This window comes from Taurulus bubalis (genome assembly GCF_910589615.1).
Source record: "Taurulus bubalis genome assembly, chromosome: 11".
Lineage (NCBI taxonomy): Eukaryota > Metazoa > Chordata > Actinopteri > Perciformes > Cottidae > Taurulus > Taurulus bubalis.
The window spans coordinates 24,823,307-24,846,461 of NC_136599.1; the positions used below are offsets into that span (position 1 = coordinate 24,823,307).

Here is a 23,155-nt window from a genome sequence, read left to right on the forward strand (position 1 = left end):
ATCTTTTTCTTTTTTTTCATCATAAAAGTGTTCGTTGAGAAAGCCGAGCTTTAAATGCACTGTACAACTCTTTTGCTTTTTGTTGTTGTTGAAAATATAGTTTATCCCAGTGTGTTTTAGTTGTTTGTCTGTTCCTATCTTACAGATTCCTGTACACTCGGTGTCTGTATAAAGATTGGGTGGTATCCTGATCATTGGAGAGAAGAGAAGAGGAGCGTAGAGGGGAGGAAGAGAGGAGTTGTGTCCGGTGCCATTGTTGCCCTCAGTGAAGACGCTGCACTCCGTACCGCGGCTCTCTTCTGTCCCGCACCTCGATCTGGAGAGGACGACACAGAGGATTCTCATTGTCATTTACAGAGAAATGAAACATCATGAAAGACCATTTCAGAGGTTGAATGTGAAAGAAGACCGGTACACGGTGCGGTTTGTACCCGGATTATGTTTCATTTTCGTTAACATTGACAGATTTGTGCTGTCGGAATAATTAGTTTCCTGACTGTGGAAAATTCATGTGAACAGCTAACATCTTGTTTAAGCAATAATATATATATATATATATATATATATATATATATATATATATATATATATATACATACACACACAACATATTCTTTGTGATTCAATGTTTTTTCACATTAAAAGGTAAAAACACACCAAAGTGGTACCGTACACATATCTACGGGGAGTGGGACCAATGAGAGGAGCAAGTGGATGCATCTTTGTCAACACTCTTTCAGTGTCATTCCAATTTCCTTAAACCTTCCCTTCCTGCTGGTAATATCAACTTCTGCTGCAGCTGACTGTCTGATGTCGATTGTGATGTTTTTTTTTTAGCACATCTTGGAAAAAACTTGCACTTTGGCATTGTACAATTTGGGTAGTACAGCTCTGGAATTGACGGTTTTGCCATTGGTGACGTTTGGTTGCGTTTCCACAAAAAGTGAATCTCTGTCAACACATTCCGCCTTCATATGGAACAGGACAATACATTTGAAATTGCAAGTTTTCTCGTGTTCTTTTTGCAGTCGGAGTAGTAGTGACCAAGTAGGCTTTGGCTGAATGCAGGTAAACACACAATTTAGCTTTGTATTGGTTTACGATTAGCTTGTAAGTTACGTCTCTCAACTCCAATTGAGTCTTGCATCTCAAGTTGTAAACGGACTGTAAACGCACGTAAAAAGGAAGTCATGTCCCGGTGTAACAGTCCGAATTAACCCCCGCCCAGAGTATACCTGAGTATACTTTGGCCCAGGCCAGAGTATACCCTTTTATATCAGGTAACAAGGTATACATCAAGAAAAAAACATGGTATAAATCCACAAAAAAACATGTTAGACATAAAAATCAGGGCTACAATAATATATAATCCCCATGTACAACCTCTAAACACAACTCAAATAATAAATAGGATTAGAGGTTAGGGTTTAGGGTTAGGGTGAGGGCTTAAAGGGATACATCTTTGTGGGTAGGCCTTCATACTTTCACGTAATACCAATAACAGTTCATATACAGTATGTCCTATGTGACATATGGGTGGTGGGTGTTTCTATGGGGGCAGCCTACGGAGCGATGCCATCAAACAATAGATCACATGCATCACTGTCTCTCAGCGATAGATGACCATACAATGCTTCGGTTCGCAATCTGTGGGATGATTGATGAGCACAAAAGACCCCTCCACCATAATGTGGTTTGGCACTGTTCCATGCTCAAAAGCCAATGAGGCTTTGCAGAATGTGAGGTTCAAACACATACACACAGAACATGTAGAAAGACAAAGTCAACTTACCCTCGACACAGCAAAATCTGCAAGGACAAAAAAAGAAAAAAAGAAGAGTGTTGGCATAGACACGGTGAGGCAAGAGCAGAAAAGGTGCATGCCTGTGTAAAAACACGAATCTGCTTATGTAAGTATGAGTTATGCATTTAGGTCATCACTTAATGTTAAAATACATTTTTAAACCATTTTTCATTCATTTAACTAATTTGTTTCTCATAGTTTAAAAAATATATATATTAAAAAAGAAATCCGTATATTTTCTTTTCATTATTGACACGACAAGACCGATGCTTTCATGGACTGTCCATAGGCTGCCTCACCGTTTTGTTTTAGTATTTGATAAAAAGAAGCTAAAGTGAACATTTATTTCTGGTTAAGAAATACGAGCGAAGCGTTCGATTCATCGAATGTGTAAAAATAAAATACAAATCACTGACACTGTCAATGAGGTTAATCAGATAAAGACAGAAAGACACGCCCACGCTCTGGAATATCTCCAGTTACCATGGAAACCATCCTGGAGATTGGCCGTCGGAGAGATCCGAGACATCTTATGTCACTTATTCCTCTCAGTCTCTTCTACTCTGTCTGTATATCTCAGTCTTCTCCGTCTCATGTCACAGATCTTTCTCCATCTCTCTCCCCCTCGCTGTGGTTCTGTTTGTTCTGTTGCACATTGTGTCAAATCCTCATATGAGGAGACTTCTCATTGTTTGGCATCGCACATTCTACTCTCGGCCCTCCACCGCCATTCCTTGTCCTCCTCTTCCTCTTTCCCTTTTCACACCGCTGAAACAATGCAATTCAAATGTCCTCACGCAACATTGTGCAAACTGTCAGAAACCCTCCGGAGGCTGGAGAGAAACGTTCTTCGCCGCTCTTGAACGCAGCTCTGAGAGCAATGTGGCTGGAGTTGCTGAGGTGAGGTTGGTGTGTAGTAATTTTTTCAACCAGGGCCACATCTTGTTCAGGTTAATTGCCTTACAGTTAAAGGGCCAGTGTGTGGCATTTAGCGGGCTCTATCAGCAGAAGGGGAATATAATATTAAAAAGTCTGCTTTCATCAGTGCATAATCACCTGAAACTGAGAATCATTGGGTGTTTGCTAGCATAGAATGAGCCGTTTGTATCTGCATAGGGAGCTGGTCCTCTTCCAGGAGCACGGCATGTTGCAGCGCCATGTTTTCGACAGTAGCCCAGAACGGACAAACAAAACAAACAAAACTCTGACACAATTGTGAAACTAAGGTAAATTAACCACCAACTCCTACACACTGTCCCTTCAAAGGCCTAAAAATAAGAAGATTGGTTGCGCTGTCCTGTGTCGCTGTCCATGTCCATTTAAAGTGGATAATAGCAGCCAATAGTTATATAATATTGCAAAAAGTATTTTGATCAATGTGTACTATTCTTGCAATTTAATCAAATAGCCATATATTTATATTTATATCAACCAAAAGCAAAATCCAGGCTAGTTAGACAATTAAACAACATCGACTAGCATTATATCAAAGTTAGGGTAGCGACGCTCCAACCAGCACAGGCAGCCAAAGTCTTCCCAAACATTTTCCAACCTCATCATTAGTTCTCATACTCAAAGCCTTTTTGCCAGTATATGAAGCCTACTAGTTGAAAATACTAATAATAAAGGACAAATCTAACGTCTGAGTTGTTTATACAAGTATGTTTATTATTTAAAATGAAATGACTCTTCTACCCTGCCATGAAAAACAATGCTACTCCTTATTTGCATTGTCTTCTACATGGATCATCAATAGGTGGAGAATGCTGGCAATTATTTCTTCACGAACCTTTATTATCCATCTGCAAATCATCAAGATACAAGTCCGTCTGCCGGTTGCCCAGGACGAAGGCCAGGAAGGAGAGGATGAGGGCGTCCAGGATGCCCATGATGGCCAGCATATAGGCCCAGCGTACAGAGCAGTCGCCCAGGGAGTACTTCCCCGTCCGCTCCCCACACATGTCCCGGATCACCTCTGCGTCCCATCCATCGGGGAAGATCATGCAACCCAGCACCAGGCACACTCCTGCAGCCGGACACAGAGGAGGAGAGAAGCAGGGTTAGAGTGTGTCGAGACAAAGAGGGTAACGGAGAGGAGGGGTGGTGTGAGGAGTAAGGTTGGAGACAAAGAAAGATACATTCTAAATAACAGAAGGGTAGAAGTTGAGGGAGTAAAAAGTTGGTAGACTTAGATTCATATTGATGAGATGAGCATATCTTGAAAAATATTACCAGCTCATGATAAAGCTAGAGTCAACTCTTTTGGTTGAAAAAAAACAAGTGCTGGTTGTATAGAAGTCTACTTCTCTCTGGATTTATTCCCTCAGTAAACATTGTAAACATGAGTTTATGTCTCAATCTCTAGATTCAAGTCTTCTTCAATACAGCATGATGTTCATTTAGTAAAGCATGGTCATTTAGAGTCAAACAGACCATAAAGCAGGGTACGCTTTAGGGCGGAGCTACAAGGTGATTGACAGGTCGCTACCCTACTCAAGCCATATACAGCGCCTGTACGTCCCTCAATGCCCAAACTGCAAACTATAGGCTTAAACGGCAGTCCAATGGACACAATGACTACTTTCACTTCGTCCCCATAGTTTCTGATTGTGCACCGAACAGCACACAGTGGAATTTAGTCTCTGCATTGAACCCATCCTCGTATGAGGAGCATTGCACATTTACTGAACAGCGCCCGGGGAGCAGTTTGGGGGCGCGCCGTCTTGATCAAGGGCAAGACGTGCATTGTACAGATTATTGACCTGAGTGACCGAATTTAAAACCTACAGATCCCAAACAAACCTGCATGCACTCACACCCACAATTAACTGTGAGCGCACAGTGCAAAGCCCTCTAAGGAAATACATGAATGCAATTTTGACACCATAACAAAAATGTTAATCTATACTTTCCACCTCTGCTCATTCATCAAAGTGAGCATCACCGGGGGAGCCGAGTGTGCCATACTCCCGGCTCACCAGCACCGTTTAAGTAGCAGTCAGCTTTTGCCTGAGGGGCTGTCAGTGAAGCAGTACTCCGAAGGGAGATGGGGAACATACGTGGCAGACGTCACGCTGCATCTTCATTCCAGACCAGACATGTCTTTTCCACAGGCAACATCACTTGCGATACACATGGGAATTCAAACGGATTTGGCTGAGTTGAAGATTTTTACGCTTCGGCCCAAAAGAACATTCGGAAGATTTCAACATCCGCAACTCCATTGGTGTGCAATTGTGTGTATTGCAAGTGTGTGTATTGAGGGATGTTGGGCCGCGTTCAAACACTGTAGCGGCTGTGTGAAATGAGGCATATAGTGATTGAGAGAGCACTGGCTGAAATGCAGAACGGAGACGACTGATTACTGATACATCTCTCTCCCTCCTGATCCCTCTATTGTTGCCGATACAGAGATGAAAGAAAACACAAAGATTTCCATTAGCAGATGCATTCGTTAAATGACTGAACTGACTTCAGTGACACACAACAATTGCTCTTTTTATGGGCGGGCCTGTGTTTGTGTTTGATTGATATACAACATTAGCCAACTCATGCAGGAGCTTACAAGCTAAGGACAAATAGCATTTTCACAACATGTTTTCAAGTGGCTTATTCAACTAAATAGCTATAAGGTCTGCAAACTAATGTCAGCTTCACACTTATTTGACTGTTGATGTTTGTCTGGTAGCTTGTTCAGAAGTCAGGTTCTGGACCTCTTATTAAACTGAATTTTAAAGTAAAGATGCACCAATCGATCGGCCCCTGGACAACTGGGTTGTCAGAGATTGGTCTCGAGACCAAGACCGATCTCCAGTACTACAACACTGGAGGCTCCACACACACACGGATTAAGGTAATCTAAAGATGAGTTCAGTCGGCGACACCGTTTCAGGTGACAGTGCTTCAATTTTGACTGCGTCCGGTTAGTTTGTGACTTTCCTTTGAAAACAATGGTAACACTGGCAAGCTTGCTACCTAGCTACATTAACAAACACCCCAAAACAGGAAAATGGGGACTAGTGTTGAAGAAATGGCCACAGCAGCACAAGTTTAAGTCAATTTGCAGAAATGACAACTCCTAAATTGACACGTTTCTTTATTAAAAAAACATTTTTGGGGACTGTGGATATTTTCTGGAAGAGGTCAAAATCACTGCAGATCTCAACTGCCAAACAAGTAGAGACTTGCTCTATTTCTTTTAGTATTTCATTTATCTTTTAGTCAGAACTAACCAGTGGTGGGTCGTCGGGGCCTGCTAAGCCTTCTCAGCTGATTCACATGAGGTTTGGACATGAGGTGCCAATAGCCAGAGAGTTAATGTGGGTTTAAACCGTGAGACTCTTTTTGTTTTACTATGTTTTACTATCAGCAAAGATCTTTTCTGGGATAAAAAAAGCTTTTTCATGTTGATTGTTACCGAGGTTTTGTGCCTTCAACGGACAGTTTACGGTATAAAAATGGTAGCAAATACAGCAAGACAAAGGAACCCGGCAATAATTTAACAGAAGCAGGAAGATGTAATGCTTGAAGGGTCTGAAGGTGATGGAATTGAGTGTATTAGCTGGCACATTAGTGATTCCCTCTGAAGACCCCGTGTTTCTCCCACCACCCATCCATCATGAGCGAGTGGTGGGTGGTGAACTCGTGGCAACAGATGAGGGAGGATATCAGATTAGTCACCTCTCCGTGCACAGGAGAGCACCACGCAAACACGAGGAGTTGTATTTCAGGCTGAGACTTGGAAAATGCGACCGCTCCTCCGACCGAATGATTGCAGGCATAATGAGAGAACGTAATGGGAGAAGGCATAATGGCGATAACGCGATAAGTAATGAGAGAATAGAAGAGCGGTGGAAGTAATCGTCGTGGGAAATCATCACGGTATTAACTTATTTTATGACCTTTACGCAAGATATTAGCATAGATGAGAGCTGATAAAATCATTAACTGAGTAATGAGCGTCGAGTTACATGTTTTATGGCTTTTTGATGAATGTTTCCCCATATGGCACAAAACTCGTCCGACGTTCTTAAGTGTGAGCTTCCTGGAAATGTGGATGCAGAGCCACATCCGGATGGTTGAAATAATTCATACTCCTCATCAGTTCCCTTTGTGGTGAATATTAAATCTCGCTTTGCTTTTGTGTGGTGGAACAAACACCAATCTTGTTCCCCAGCTGAAAACGCACAAGGTATGTTTGTGTTGTGGGTAATTAAAACCCCATTTTCTGAATTAAATCGTAATCTGGTCATTGATTTGGTCGGTATTTATAAAAGTGTTCTCCTCCAAAGTCATTGCTGATATCTTTGAGGCAACTTTGCAAAATATATTTCCCAAAGGACAAGCAGTCAGACATTAGTTCAGATTGTTCAAACAAACGTCTGCATGAGAGCGGAATCAGGATCAGATTTTGGTGTTGGAATCGTCTAATCGCGTTTGAGCTGGCTTTGGTTGCAAACAGTTTGTGCGGAAGGCAAAAGAGACCCGTAAGCTACTTGTTTTTTGACGATTCAGCTTTTTATCAGCTTGTGAAACAATCCGGTCGTACGCGTCATCTCTCAACTCCGACCCCAGTCGCGCGTCCCAAGTTGCCAAACAGATTTCAAACATTGACCGCAGCACTGAAGAGGAGTCCTGGACGTCCGCTGGCTACTATAGAACCCCTGAACTATTGCCCCAGGGGCTTGTAGTCGTCAGACCGATAGCTGATGGGTTCTGAGATTGGTTGGAGATAAACTTCCAGGTATTAGGCAACCAAATACCTACCTTAGTAACAACCTGGTTGATTGCGTGTCGCACATGTTGACCCTTGTTTCAGCAATGCAGTTGTTTTCAGAGATCTCAGCGATTACTTCCGTGAGCACAAAGGTTTCAATCAGAAATGCTTCACGAACTCTCAAGCGGGATCAACCAATCGGCTCGCTTGACACTTAATGTGGTATTGTGAATTGGGAGGTGTGTGAGTCGGCCCCCCACGCCGGCCCTACTGTTACCCATAACACCCTTCTTTCCGTAGATCCATTGAGGCATTTGCATGTGTCTTCATAGAACTACACTTCCAGAGTGAAGGTGTGCAGTGCTACCTTGGAGTCCAGTAACCAGTAATCAAATGAATCACAGTCAATACGCTGTGACGTTATTAATTAATTCAGACTGTGTTCACACTATATAAGCATTGCCTATACGATTAATAAATCCGCAACAGAGTTATCACATCGGGCTTTTTGCATCCTTTTTTAGGACATTTTTAACCAGTGCCACTGCTAAAAGCTACTGATTCAGTAGAGTTGGTTCAGATGTAGAGAAGCGCTCTGCAGGGCAGAGTGACAGTAATGACCGTGGGACATACTCTGTGCCCAACTCCTCTATCTGCTCTTCCCCTCCATCTTCAACTCAAATGTTAAAGGAGGCACCAGCTGGCTAAAAATAACCCCCCACCTTTCAACAGCCCTTTGAAGTCGATGGGGGTTTCCCCCTGTTCCTCCCTCCCCTCGACTCTCTCAAGACACTGCATGCTGAACTTGGAAGGAATAACTTCAAAGGCGGCAAGAGGAGGGATCGAACAGAGAGGGGAGGATGGGAGGGAGCGGAGAGAGAGAGAGATGAAGAATGAAAGGAAAAAACAAGTCATGTGTGAAGAAGGGGAGAGAGAGCAAGATGGCTAACTGATGCTCTGCTCCATTATGCCATTTTTTTTGTCTCCTCTCACATCCCGTCATCTCTTGTCATTGCAAGAATTCGCGGCCCGTTATCTGTTAGAAACAAGGCTTCAAAGCAGATCGCACTGATGAAAACATTCTGAAATGCGTTGCCAGGACACTTTTGTGATCCAACTAGGTAAAATGACTGTGAATCAATTTATTTATAGCGCCCTGAAGTTATTTATGGACTTATTACATAACCATGTTGTCAAAACCGTCTTATCTACATGTCCACACAAATCAAGTTCTTCTTTCTTGACAAACAGCCCCAAAATGATCACATAAGAGCTACACTGATTTGGCATTTTAAGATTATGTGTGAAATATTTTTGATGGGAGCAGATCGAGGCTCCACAGCATTCCAGAGCAGCTTGACTCTGTGTCTACAGCTGTGATGCCATCCAATATGGTGTCATGTGCCATTACTGAGTTACTTAATTATGGTGGTATAATGCACAGTAGTGCACATCAAAAGTAATACATATTTAAACGCAAGCTGACACATCAACACCACTTTCACTCAAATGCAGAGATGCATTCACACGATTTAAATGACCATGGATCTCCATGACATTGTCATCACAATGCGGCTGTTGTTCGTGCCAGTGTGAAAAACAGTCAAGGCTTACATAAAGTAGTGATACCGTCATTTTGGAACAGTCATAAGCTGCGTCCAGAAACACTCCATATTTGCTACCAAATGGACTGTACTTCCTGCCATTCTTTATGGAATTGAAATGAATTGAAATCAAATTAAAATCCCTCCTATAAGCACTGCTTTTGATCAAAATTCCAACAGAATGATAAATAGATGTGATATACACCTCTCACTGCTCAATGAATGGCACAAGTCCAACACTTTCACTCGTTAAACAGCGCATAATCTGGGTCTTTTGAGCAGGTTTTTCTTGTGTTAGCTAACCTAAAGACAGCTATGTGCCTATAGCCACTCCTGATTTAAGACCAACCCCTCGGCGCACAGAAGGGCACAACTACATGTGCTCCTTACACAACATGACAGCTGGGAATGAAAATGACAAATTGGTCTGAAACTAGCAATAAAAAGCATTCCAGGACAAAAACACACAAAACTAAAAACATGACTGACCGTGACAAACTGATTCTTTGACAAGTGTACACACTCTCAGCAGTGCAGCCTCCACATTTGTTCTAACGCTTTCCCGGATAACTTTTGGGCAAAAAAAGATAACTTAATATGATTAATTTAGATAACCGTAACCATCTACCTAATAACATGACGACATATTAATTAACATAAATGTACATGCAAAACGTGTTTTAGTATATGTATTACTTTAATTCTAAATATACCTAACATTGTTTTTAGTTGATGGTTTATTGTTTACAACATGCACTTCCATCAGTGGTTTTGTGATGTTGGGCTCGATGGATTTACAAGGTGGAACAAGTGCTTTCCATTGTTCTTGTTCCCGTAGGTGGTTGGACATGTTTGAGTTCCAAGCTGACAGAAACGCAGCATAAGTTTGTGCCCATTGGCAATGAATGCAAAAGAAGTGATATATATTGAACAGTGAACTTTTAACATAGTATCTGTATACACCAATACAGTGGAAGTGAAGACGTTTTTTCACATAATTTGAAAATAACAACAACAAAAAGTATATGTATAAGCTCCAAATCATCAAAAGAAAATAGCTTGTTTAACAGCTCAACATCCTAAAAGAGAATAAACAATCTATCTTTTAAAAAAATAAATAGAGGCACATACAGTGCGTTACTCCGGAAAGATTACATATTAATGAGGAGCATGGATGATGTAGAGTGGAGAAATTCTCCCCTCATACTTTTACATCTCATCAACATGCTTCAGGGGCTTTCTCTTTCTTTCTTTCTTTCTTTCTTCTGCTTCCTTTCTTACACACACACATACACACACACACACATATAAACACACACACACACACAGTAAGTGACAACGCAGAGAGGGGTCAAAGGAATCCATTATTCAGCTGTCAGGGTATTTTTAGAAACACCCCGGTGACTTTGGAATTATTTATTAAGCGCCTGATAATTAAAACATGTACGTTTTGGTTGGGAAAAGCCGGCCAGAAATCTCAGAGAGAGAGAGAGAGAGGGAGAAGGAGAGAGAGAGAGAGAGAGAGAGGGAGAGAGAGGGAGAGAGGGGCAGGATATCCCTCGGGGAACCTCTTCTCTCTATGTCTCTCTCTGTAGTTCTATATTTAACTCGACCACTGCAGTGTCTAGGAAACGCATGCGTGATGCGTTTGTCCACATGCGTGCACCGGCGCCACTGCACGCTCCGAGCAATCATACACATGGACGAACGACAAAAACACATGCTTCACACGTTTGGTAGTGCAGAAGAAAAAAAAAAATCACACTCGCTTCAAACATTCTCATTAATATTTCAACTCTCACACCGTCACGTACGCATTCACCCTCTGTCTTTCTCACTCGTGTGTACAGACGCATGCGTGGCCACACGCACACACACACACACACACACACACACACACACACACACACACACACGTACAGTATTCTTCACACTGCTTGGACATAAGTGGACAAGGCGGGCAGGCTGTGTACATGTGTGAAGCGACAAAGAGCAAGAACAGACAACATTGGTTATTTATCAAACGCTGTTTTGCTCCTGTGTTCTTAAGGTTGTGTTAGTTGGCAAACTAAATAACAAAACTGTAGGCAAGAAGGGAGTCATTACGTTTTAGGTTATCAAGTATTCATCAGTGGGGGAGGAAGTATTCAGATCCTTTACTAAAAGCAGGCGGCAACCTGTTGTGTGTCTTAAAACTTGCATCCTCTCGACTGACCAACAGGGGGCGACTCATTTATTGTTTGTTTAGTAAATTATGGTCCATTTAGAGTGAAATTGACCATAAAGCAGAGTATGGTTTAGGGCGAGATTACTGTGATTGACAGGTCGCTGCGGCTACCAGAGAAGTATACGGCGTCTCTATGTCACTCCTCCTAAATATGGAAACTTCTGTTCATTGGTTGCATAAAAGCCAAGATGGCGACGGCCAAATCGCGGAACTCAAGGCTTCAAACATCAGTCCACAAACCAACGGGTGACTAGTTCTCCCGTAACTATTGACTAATGTTGTCAAATAAGTACAATAAGTAAAAAGAACAGTAATAGGAGTAGAGGAATGAATTAGCATACGTTGTACTTACGAACAGTACGTGAGTAAATGTAATTCAGTTCAATTCTACCACTGGAATAAATAGACCTGCCTATAGGACATGTTTTCATATTGGACTTTTCAACACTCAAGATCTTCGTTCAACATTTAGCACCAACACAGGATGTAGTTTGCTCTTCGTGTAGCGAGGCGGAGAGCTAAACTTGTGATGGATGCGCATGTCACTTTAATTGAGGACACTGGAGTTTGCACCCTGTCACTTGAATCAATGTCACAAAAAATGATTTGTTAAATGTAACTATGACCTTTCCTTGACCTTAACTCTGTGTTTTAGTTGGAAAAAAACTCAACCATTCATCTGTGTCTGCAGCTATAGCAAGAAGTGATCTTCTCTTGTTTCTGATGTCATGAATCCAACCAAATGCCTTTTGGACCGGACCACAATGACGAAGTCCAACCTGGAACCTGTTTTCTCAGTATTGTATTGACCAAATGTTCAGAACGTCTTACTCCCCAGAGTCCAGGGTGCAACAAAGTGTCAGAAGTAAGATTTAAGCAGATTTTACGTTCTGTATTTCTTGGAGACGAAGCTGCTCTGGGGGCTTCTCGCATCTAGTGTGGAGCCGTTGGCTAATAATGTGACATATGGATGTGAATATTAATGTAAATGTGCACTGAATGTGATGAGTGCAGACGAGTGAGTAGGCCACTTGAAAGAATAGAAGAATTTTAACTAATACGTACATAATATCGGGTATTATAAGGCATGATTAGTTACATCGAGTCGATCGCAGACATTTAGCAAAGTGTCATTATGATGTCATATATGTTGTCACTACTAACTACAGCATCAGTCTGTTCTTAAGGAATCTATCATTGTCTGTTCATTCATAAGCACAATATGGTGGAATTACAACCGTTGCTGGTTTTAACTAATGTTGTATGCCTTCCACAGTCATTGTGATGTCACCCATAGCTTTGTTAGTTTTTTGTTGTTTTTCATGAAATACATAAATATGATATCCCTGTGTCTCTTTAGGCACATAGATCGTGCGCCGGTTAGACAGCAGGCGTACGTCCAAAACCACGGCCCACCACTGCATTTTAGCACGTAATAAGACTTCAAATATTCATAGTAACTTGTTATTTTGCTCTGCTATACCTCATGGCGTGCCCAACATGATCTTATATTTGTCATATCGTATAATAACATACCTTAGTAGCTACTCGGCAGTGATTTCCTGATATTTTCCTCATTTGATATCAATATAATATTTCATACAGGGCCTGACTGTCGAGTTTCTCCAGATAACATGAAAGCTATCTGTCTGCAGGGGCCAAATCAGAAGAGATAATATTCATAAAGCGTCCACGTCAGGTACACCTCGCCCAGGGCCGCGTTACCGGCTTGTACTGCTGGTTTACCACCGAGGAACAAGTAGACGCAGAGAAACAGAGCATTTACAACTGGACACCAAACCTGCCAATGACTTTGAAAACACAGAGTTCAGCCCTTGTGGACTGTATTATAGTATCCCTGGGGGAAAAACATTTAATAAATACAAATCTTGATTGAAACCAGCGCTGGGTTGGGAACCCCAACTTCCTCAATAAACCCGCTAATGCTAGCAGCTAACTGAATTGCATAACAAGGTCTTAGCCACAGGTTGAGACCTGCCTTAAAGCTTCACTAATTACTATTCTTATCATAACAATTCATCAAATTGCATCAAATAATGTCACAACTCCAGTCACAAATGATCACCCACAGTCCACCGAAGCTCTACAGAGCTTTTAGCTTCTTGTTTTGGTTTCGTGACCCCAAACTCTGCTCTCATCGAGCCCTTTCCTGGAGGCAGCAGTATACGACCAAATGACACAAACGTTTCTTGCAATTTCTTGCATTAGTTGGTGAACAAAACGGAGCAATTTCAAAGCTGAAGAGACAGATGTGTCCCCTCAGGAGTTGGTGGAGACCAAAAATAGAGCTGAAAGAGAGACAATATTGCACTTTGTCAGGTGGCCACAAAGAAACAGCTCCGCACGAATGATTACGTTGTTCTTTGTGTGGTGCTGGTATATGGTGTATGGTTTGATCATTTCATAAATGCATGTTTCAGATTGTTCCGCTACCCCAACTGTGGCCCAAAATATGAATGATTTAATAGCTTTAATAATACAATGCCAAACAGGATGTCCAATCCTTTTAACATTGGATGGTTTGTCAATAATCCATTCCTCCAAGTTACTATTGCCATCTTTTTTTCTCTATTGCTTTCACACACACACACACACACACACACACACACACACACACACACACACACACACACACACACACACCAACCAGTCTGTGAGTGGGGGAAAAAATCACTTACACTGAATTAAATTTGGTCAAAAGGGAGGATTAAAAGTAAAGCTCTAGCAGTTTTCCCAGCAGCATTTTTCTTCCTCCACTGAATTAATCTAAATCCAAGCAAAGGTGTGAGCAGCAAAGCTCTTCACAGATCTCGGGTGCTTTTGGGAAATCTAGCCGTCCTCTTGTCCTTTTTATTTGAGGAAAAATGCTGCTTAGTCAAGATTCTAAGTGTTAAAAGAGCCCGTTATTACATTTCCCATGGAGGTGTGACATAACTCGGGGAAGATATGAGGAAAGTCACCTCTCAGCAGGTTGCTGTTTGCTAATGACCCAAACCACTCCCACTTTCAGCCACACTTGGTTGGTTCCTTGGCCCGCTGACCTCATCATTGTCTACAATTAGTTTTCCCCCAGTTTTAATCCTCCTTGTAATAAACTGTTGAGACTTTCAGATTCTCAAGCATTGCTCCCTTTCACAAAGCTCAACTCAGTGTCACTCTTTGATCCACTTTGGCGATCCTATAGCTGATGTCACTAAGCTGGTTATCAGACCAAGTCACATGTCAAATGACAAATTATTACAAGAAACTTTATCCCGGCCACGAGTGGTGTGCTCAATATTATATGAAATGAAAGAAAGATAGCTGCGGGGAAACTGCACTAGAAACACTATAAAATAGTTCATAAATGTTCCCGACCCGTTTCTGGCCGCCAAGCGGCCAAATACCGCAGCTCCGTTCAAAATATGTGGCTCTGCGTGGCCAGACGTTCTGGTGGGAGTAGAGGAGGAAGTCAGCTCAGTGCAGGAGAAAGTCCGCATAGCGAGGAGTTTAAACTAATTTATTCTCGCTCTCTCTGTCTTTGGCTTCTACGCTATCAGCTGATTGTGGGCATTCACGCTGAAATGTAACCAACCAGATTCTGCCCCTCACCAGCCTCATTCAGATCCAGTCTCCATCATATCCAGCACTCGGTACTGTTCCTCATCCCATCATCGGATCTTCAGCACCTCCCTTTACCACCACCACCAGTGTCTAGGCTCCAGGGGGAATATTCTTGATCTGACCACAGCATCACTAACCCCCCTTGATATACTAGTCTAATCACCAAATACTCTTCAATTTCCATCTTACATGTACGTGTTTTACATTATTATTTTACTCAAAATGAAATCTCTGCTGACTGAACGACACAACAAAAGTACATTTTAACCCAAACCACAGTATCTTAGCAAACCTAACAGACTTGTTTCATGGAGTTTATTCTGGAAAGATTTACCCGCTTGTTAGAGACAAATATCTAAAAATAATTGTTTTCCTTAAGTTATCTACGTAATCTTAAATGAGGAAGTATAAAGACCGCTAAATCACGCAGGTGGATGAGTCAAGCACCAGCGACCGTTCAATCAGGAGACAGCCGCTCGTCCCCCGTGTGAAATGGGGAGGAAACATCCATGTGTTTGTCACGTAACTTATGTAAGCGGAAACCCATCTATTCCAAAATCTAAACAAGTGTTTTTGTTTGTCTAAACCTAAGTTTATGTTGAAAAGGCCGTATGCATTTTGATGGCTTTCTTAGGAAAGACTGTTCATTGGAGATCATACAAACTGTTGTGTGTGGACATGTTGAAAATGTATAAGAGAGAGCACGAGAAAGACGTTCAAAACCTGTCCAGTTAGTCATAGGTAACCCGCACATCTGGCTTTGTGATCAGGCCTTTGCTGCAGCGTTTTTGCAACCGTTGCCTCTTGTATTCATAACAGCACTACAAGAGCAGTGCATGTGTTTCTGCTGGTGGTTTATTTTGTATTGTTTGCAGACTCTTTCGGTGACTTAGTTTTGTCCAAAAATAATTTTGCTTCTTTTAGGCCTTTTTTTTTTTAAACTCCCACTCTTTTTTACCAAGAGCTATGAGTGCCATTGTAAAGTCCTTTGTCAGTGCATTAACCTTACGGGTCACTCTTTGGCCCATTTTCAGCTCATTGAAGCCAAGACACACAGTGTCACTTCTCTCTGCCAAGAGTTCTGTGCCCCAGTGTTTTGGCCTCGGTTCCAATATTTCATTTGAAGAGACCAATAAATCCCATTAGTTGAGCGCAGGGTGAATTTTTTTGGGGCTGAGTTTGAAGAACCATTCACTTGGACTTCTGACAGTAAAATGTTCCTGTGCTTAAAGCTGACACGAGGGTGAATGGATGTGGACATTTTTCATTGGGTGAACATTTCTGTTGCAGTAGCATGCTAGCAGACCATCGCGACCCGGGACCCGGAGGACTCCCTAACTGACACTCTCGGGCCATTTGGCCGGAATCTCAGCCACCGCCGGTCCGAATTGGCCCTTGTTGTGTTTGCCGCGGTAGACTCTGTCCCTGCGCAATGCCAGAGGACCTGTCGCTCCGCCCAGCAGAGCAGAGTGGATGATTAAACTATCCTCTCCAAGGTGGCGAGCAGCATTAGGCTGTCTGCCAATCCCATTAGACACTTTACCTCCGCCACACTTGCACATGTCCACTGGAAGGACAGTAACACCTTGTGAAGTTTCATAAACTCTGATATGTGCTCGCAGATTAAAGTGAAGGCAAACACCAATTTAGGTTTAGAAGGGAAAAATAGAATAGAGGTATATTTTGTGGGAAGTCAAAAATGTCCAAATCAAGAAGACATACAGTTACTTTTCTGAGATTTATTTTATGACATTGTAAAGATCTAATCTAGGTAGAAGTGACTACAGTTTATTTAATATGCACTAACATTGACATTAGGTTATATAGTTGAGATGTTTACCATGCAAGATGTTTGTGTTGTAAACCCCGACAATAAGAAGTGAAGAAGAGTCCGGTTGTAACGTTGGTATATCCAGCTTCCAGCAGCACAATGAACTGCTGCCTTCCAGATTACGTTTGTTTCTGAGGTATCACGAATACTTTTCAAATGATATCCGTGGCAGTCTGTGTAGGGCGGAGGACGGAGTGGGTGGCTCAAACAAACACTGGACTTTCACCGTTAAAAGACGATACTTTTTTCTTTTCTTTTCTTCAACTCTAACCCGTGCGGTTTATATATTGGTGCGGCTCGTTTAGGATTAAATACGACTTTTTCTTTCAATTTAGTAGATGCAGTGTATTTATAACCGTCATTTTACAGTAGTTCACCGCTGTTTGTGCCCTGTATGAAACAAAAAGACATTATTTCAATGTTACTTTTAAACGTTACCTACATAATGGAAGTCCCATAACAAAACCTACACATTTCAAGCCACACCAGGATGTTTCACTGAACATGATCAAGTCGTTTTGTTGTGTATATTCACATCTTTGACTCAACTTTGTATGTATATATGCCGTGCAAAAACGTTGCTTCGCCTTTGCTGTGAACGCATGCCCATTAAATGCAGGAGTTATATTTGTTACGGGGACATTTTACGCTGCGTCTTTCCAACTTTTACCTCAGTAAAAGATCCACCACTGCTTTTTTTTTTAACCCAGTTTCTCGCTTGATTAATGATTCGTGGAAAGACCTGGGTTCAATTCCTGTGAAGTCATGAAGATTTATAGGGGAAAAAAAGCTGTACCTCTGCTATTCTGTCTGATTCATGCTGATTGTAGAGCAGCAAAACCTTTTCGACACACTCGGCAGAACAGAGGACGGAGTGGGCAGATGAGGATGAGGAAAGGAACAATACAGGAGGAGGGGGAAAAGTGCTGATCCCTCTCTCTCTCTCTCTACCTCTCATTTAGAATGCTGACTGTTTCCGTACAGAAAACTGACTCCCACGCTATTCTGCCTGGCCTATTTATCACATTGATCGGCTTATGAAGGAGTCGGATACACAGGATTTTTTTCAGAATTGATTTGTTTGTGTAATTTTTCAAGCAAAAATTGAACAAAAAAAAAAGATCCGATTCCAAATGTCAATATCTGCTGAACATCTTTGAAAAGAAGATAGTATGCCACCATGGGCTCTGAACTTCGGATATACTGTATATATATATATATATATATATATATATATATATATATATATATATATATATATATATATATATATATATATAGTATTTGCTTGTTGACTTAATTGATTATTTATCAAGTAATATGTTTATTTTAGTGCTCAGTGTTAACTAACTATTCCCTATATTGTTATATCGTGTTTTCTCACATACGGGTCCTACAGCTCTGGCACTGGCCCAAACCTAAACGTGTCAATGGTTCCTCGACGTTATTGATAAAGCTGTATTGTCCCTGAAGGTAGCGCTGCAATCTGCCCACGAGAGACAAAAACATCAGCGCCTAAAAAAACATGTAATCCAATCGACCTGGAATCATCCCATAAAACATATCACATCACACCGCGCGTGCACGGCAGCAGCTGATGATGCATGAGTGACATTTGCGTCAGTGGAAAACAACAAAATCAGAATGAACCGCAACAGCGCGAGGCCTGCGCCGCTTTAGGCCGAACCGTGTTGGTTTTCACGCAAATGAAGAAGAAGAAGAAGAAGAAAACTGCCGCACAAACTCTTGTTCACGTGCACCCGCGAGAACTCTCACGCGAGCCGGTACATTGACCTCAGAAGTCCGTAATGATGTGTTGATGATGTCACACCAGTTCGTCTCTCACGCAGGGAGATCTGCAAGTTTGCAACGTTTCTGTGTACAGTGTGGAATTAAAATGCATTTCATATATACAATTTATACCCTTCCGATTTTGGTGGATTCAAGGACTGAAAAGGGTGTCAATGCAGCAGTGAATTGTGGGTAAAGTGATTATTTGATCATTCAGGAAAGAAGAATGCATAATAAGAAATGCTTTCGAAAAAGATTGCAAATGGTGACAGAGCACCAACACTGTGTGCTGTAAGGTGGCATTTCCCGCAATTAAACCAGGAGGGTCAACTGAGTTCATGGCGGGGTTTCCCCCTCATCACACGGTCTTATTTCTTTTTTAAATGCAGTCTGTGCTAAGTGACAAGGTTGGCCTACCGCACAGCAGCTGCATCCAGGCGCAGGTCTTGTAAACGGTGGAGGTGTTGCAGAAGAAGAAGAGCGCCATGCAGGCGATGCAGCCGAGGATCAGCACCATGGACAGCAGCACGAACACCGCGGCCGCCTTGAAGGCGCCGGACGGGATGGAGCCGAAGTCGGCGAAGCTGCCCGAGCAGGTGAGCTCCAGGTGGCGCACCGGCGGCCCGGCGGCGCCCACGCAGTAGTGGAAGAGGCCGAAGTAGCCGGCCTGCGGCGTGCTGACACTGTCGCCGATCCAGTAGGGCTGCATGAACACCACCACGTTGACGATGGCGAAGCAGATGGTGAAGATGGCCCACAGCACGCCGATGGCGCGCGAGTTGCGCATGTAGTTGTCATGGTAGATCTTGGAGGCTTCTTGGGAAGGCAACATGTTTGGTGGTTATTCTTTTTTTTCTTTCTTTCTACTCCTTGTATCAATCTTTCTGTCTTTGTTCTAGAATATTACAAGTAAAAAAAAAATCTTGAAAAAATGCCCCAACTCCCCCCCCCCCACACACACACTTTGGCAACCTCTAACGTGGCTGTTAAAAGCTATTTAAACAGGCCCACATAGCCACACGGTCACAACGCCACCTGCACATATGTGCGTGATATCACGAGGCTCAACATTCTACAAAAAATAAATAAAATGTAGTGAGTGAGGGGAAAATGCTACATTGAAGGAAGAAAAAAAAGACCTACACCTCTAATGAATAATTGACCGAGACTAGTGATTCAACATTGCCGTCTGAGGCGCGTCTCCTCGGGGCTACCATGAATGATTGAGAACCAAAAAATAAAAAATCCATCCAAACAGGATTTTTCTTTTATTTCACAGTGGGTGGGTGGATCGGTGGGTGAGGGGTGAGTGGGGGTTAAAGCTGCGTTCCTTCCTCATCCATCAGTCCGTCTCCCAGGTGTCCTTTCTTTATGTACCATCCGTGGGATGAGGACGCGCCGGCCGTGGAGCCCGTTGTTACCGTCACCGAAGCATCCGCTTGTCCCCTCTGCTCGCCTTCAGCGTCCGCGCAGCATGTGTGTGTGTGGGGAGGATGGCGAGGGGGGTCGGGATGGGGGGAGATCAAACGGAATCAAACCCGATAGAAGGTGTGAAAAAAATAAAAAACGGAGAACAGGTTTTCAACGGGAGCCCTCTGTCAAATTTCAACAGTCCTTGCTCGTAAATCCGACATCCTCCACCGCCTCGACTCCATTATCAGCATGTTTCTCTTTTTTGTCGTAGCCGTATCCAGTATGTCTCCTCTCGCTCCCTCTCTCCACCTCTCTCTCTCTTTCTCCCCCCTTTCCCTCTCCTCCGGAAGATGCTGATGTTGTACTGATGACAGCGATGGAGCGCGTTCTCGTACGCGCAGGCGCAGCAGTATAAAACAAATGGGGGGTCAAAGTGCGTCTCCGCCCCCTGTTCACCACGAATCATTTGAGCAAATGATTCCCTCATGTTCGGATGGAACGGATGAGGCGTTTTCGTGACGGAGACGCGCGTGAGATCATGTGCGCGTTTAGACTCGGGGACCCCCAACGAGAGAATATGCGCGTTCACTGTGCGAGATGGGAGCCAATCATGGAATCAAGATGCGTGTGGTCCTATTACATCATATCTCCTGTTTAGCGAACGCAGTGTTGCTAAAACTGCTTGAATGCAAAAATGTGGAATGTCAAAAGTTTTGATCTTTTATTTGGGTCATTTTATTTGCATGCATTAAAAATCTTATGCAATACGTATCATATGCTTACTATCAGAAGTAAATGTACTGTGCCAGTGTCATATATTGTATATGTATACTATTGGATGATTATAACTGATGCATTAGTGTGTAAGTAGCATTTTTGCGTTATAGCTGGTGGATGTGAAGATACTCTTTTTATACTTGTCGTTAGCTTTATCTAAACAACGTATCATGTTTTATACATTTATTTTAACGTTTTTTTATTTAAAACCTGAATCGGCAACGTAACTATAACCCTTGCCTGTTAGATGAATGCAGTTCAGTAAAAAGTACAATATGGTCTTAGTTGTAGTGGAGTAGATAAATAAAACTGAAATACTCAGGGAAGATATAATTGCACTCATTAAATTCCACCACTGCATTTGTAATGTTACACGTGAGTTACTGTGGACCACATCTGCCTATAGTTCATATGAATTTGATATTTCAGGTGTGAAATATAATTCATTTTCAAACCTGACCTAATTTTTAAACGTGACAAACAAAAGGTAATTTGTCACACATGCAACAAAGGTGAGTGGTGTGCACATCCAGTTGGGTTCAGGTCGTATCAAAGTAGAAAAGGAGTAGAATGGACATTCAAATCAACAGTGCTGGATGATCAGAGCGGCGGCCATTTTATTGTGCGACATTTGCAGCGGGCTAACGTCGTTATGAACCAAACTGCCGTACATTGAGTTGCAGACTCACCAGGGTCAGGTTTTGTGGTAAATGAGTACAATTGAACAACTCAATGCTTCACCAACACATTCTTGTCCCATCCAATGTCCTGTAACAAATGCAGCATTACAGTGTGGTACAATAGCATGTTAAATAGCTAGCTTAGCTCATTTTCTGTAACCACTTCAACGCTAACATGTAGTGTAGCTTTAATGCTACACTGGTTACAGAAAAAAGCTAACTAGCCAGCCGTCCTTCTCCAGGGCTGCATCCGCTCTCTCCGCGTGGTGAGATAACACCATATCGCCCCCACGGACATTTAAAGTCACCATGACTAGCCAACAACAATCTCCATTTGATTTTGTCCAACTCTTAATGTTCACGGGAAATAGTTTGATGTACAGGTGCAGGACAAAAACAGCAAACGAAGGAAGAATAAGGATGTTTCTGTTAATGCAATGTTTCAAAGTTGCAATGGTACATTAATAAATGAATCAGGCTATATGCATATCTATGGCGTTCTATGTGATAAACTGGACTCCTTTTCCCAGGCACATTCAATGTCCCACAGCATTGAACACAAATTACAGCTTAGTTTTGCGAGTATTTGGTAATTCACCAAAGTAAGGGGCGAATCCAAATGTTTACCTCATGACAAAGTTTGACAAAAAAGTTTGGGATTTACTAAAGTTGTTAAGATAAAGTGTCTTAAAACCTGCATTCTCTGTACTGACCAGCAGGGAGGTTTAAGTTAAGGAGTAGACAGGACATAAAGGTTTAAGTTAAGCAGTAGACTGGACATAAAGGACATTCTCGTAGCAGAGAAACAAGCTCAGGGCTGCCACTAATTCGGCGTAATGGTAAGTTGTATCTTTATGCACTTTATAATTGTCTTTATGCCGGTCGTATCATTTTATTACGTCATATTTATCGCCCACATGCCGGTCCGTGAAAATATTGTCTTAGACGATACCGGTCCGTGGTGCGAAAAAGGTTAGGGACCTAAATGAACATCATGCTGTTTTGAAAAAGACTTGAAACTAGAGATTGAGACATAAACTCATGTTTACAATGAGGGAATAAATCAAGAGAGAAGTAGAGTCATTTTCTCATAGACTTCTATACAACTAGACGTCTTTTTGGAACCAGAGGAGTCGCCACCCGATGGCCATTGGAGATAATGCAAATTCAAGGCGCTTTGGCATGGCTTCACTTTTCCGACCCGGAGGTTGCAGACTGGTGTTCTGTTATCACCAGATGTTGCAATAGCTGTCGAAGCCGTCATTCTCTGTCCATTAAAAGCTCTGTTGCTCACTCTGAAACGCATCTGCACCTCAAGCTAGCACATTCATGTAAAACTAGGCCAAGACAGTGGTCCGCAAGGCAGTGTATCCTTTAGAGGTGGAACATACCGAGACGTTAGCGTTAGATTATCACTATGGAGCCTAAATGTGGGTCCTCAAATTTGAGTTTGACAAAATCAAACAAAGTCAGCGGAGATCTCCGAGGACCAAAAGCACATCCCCTCACGTCTCCACTCGCATTGCTTAACAATTCATACAGATATCCGATTACTGATGCACAAGCTCAATTCTTCTTGTCGTTCCTTCCTCTCGCCCCGAACACACGTAACACATCTGGATGCGGTCCAAACAAACATGTATTTTTCGCCTTCTTACTTTCACTGCACTCAGACTATCTTTCTTCGA

The 23,155-nt window shown here is 42.4% G+C and overlaps 1 protein-coding gene across 1 annotated transcript; it reads right to left on the bottom strand.

Moving 5' to 3' along the window:
- Positions 1-262: 262 nt before the first annotated feature.
- LOC306744151 (LHFPL tetraspan subfamily member 4 protein-like) lies at positions 263-19,429 on the bottom strand (the record flags this gene model as incomplete). The annotated part of the gene is made up of 4 exons (XM_079226735.1): positions 263-316; positions 1,793-1,809; positions 3,594-3,830; positions 19,015-19,429. 4 exons carry the CDS (start codon positions 19,427-19,429, stop codon positions 263-265), a joined length of 723 nt encoding a protein of 240 aa, XP_079082861.1.
- Positions 19,430-23,155: the final 3,726 nt, after the last annotated feature.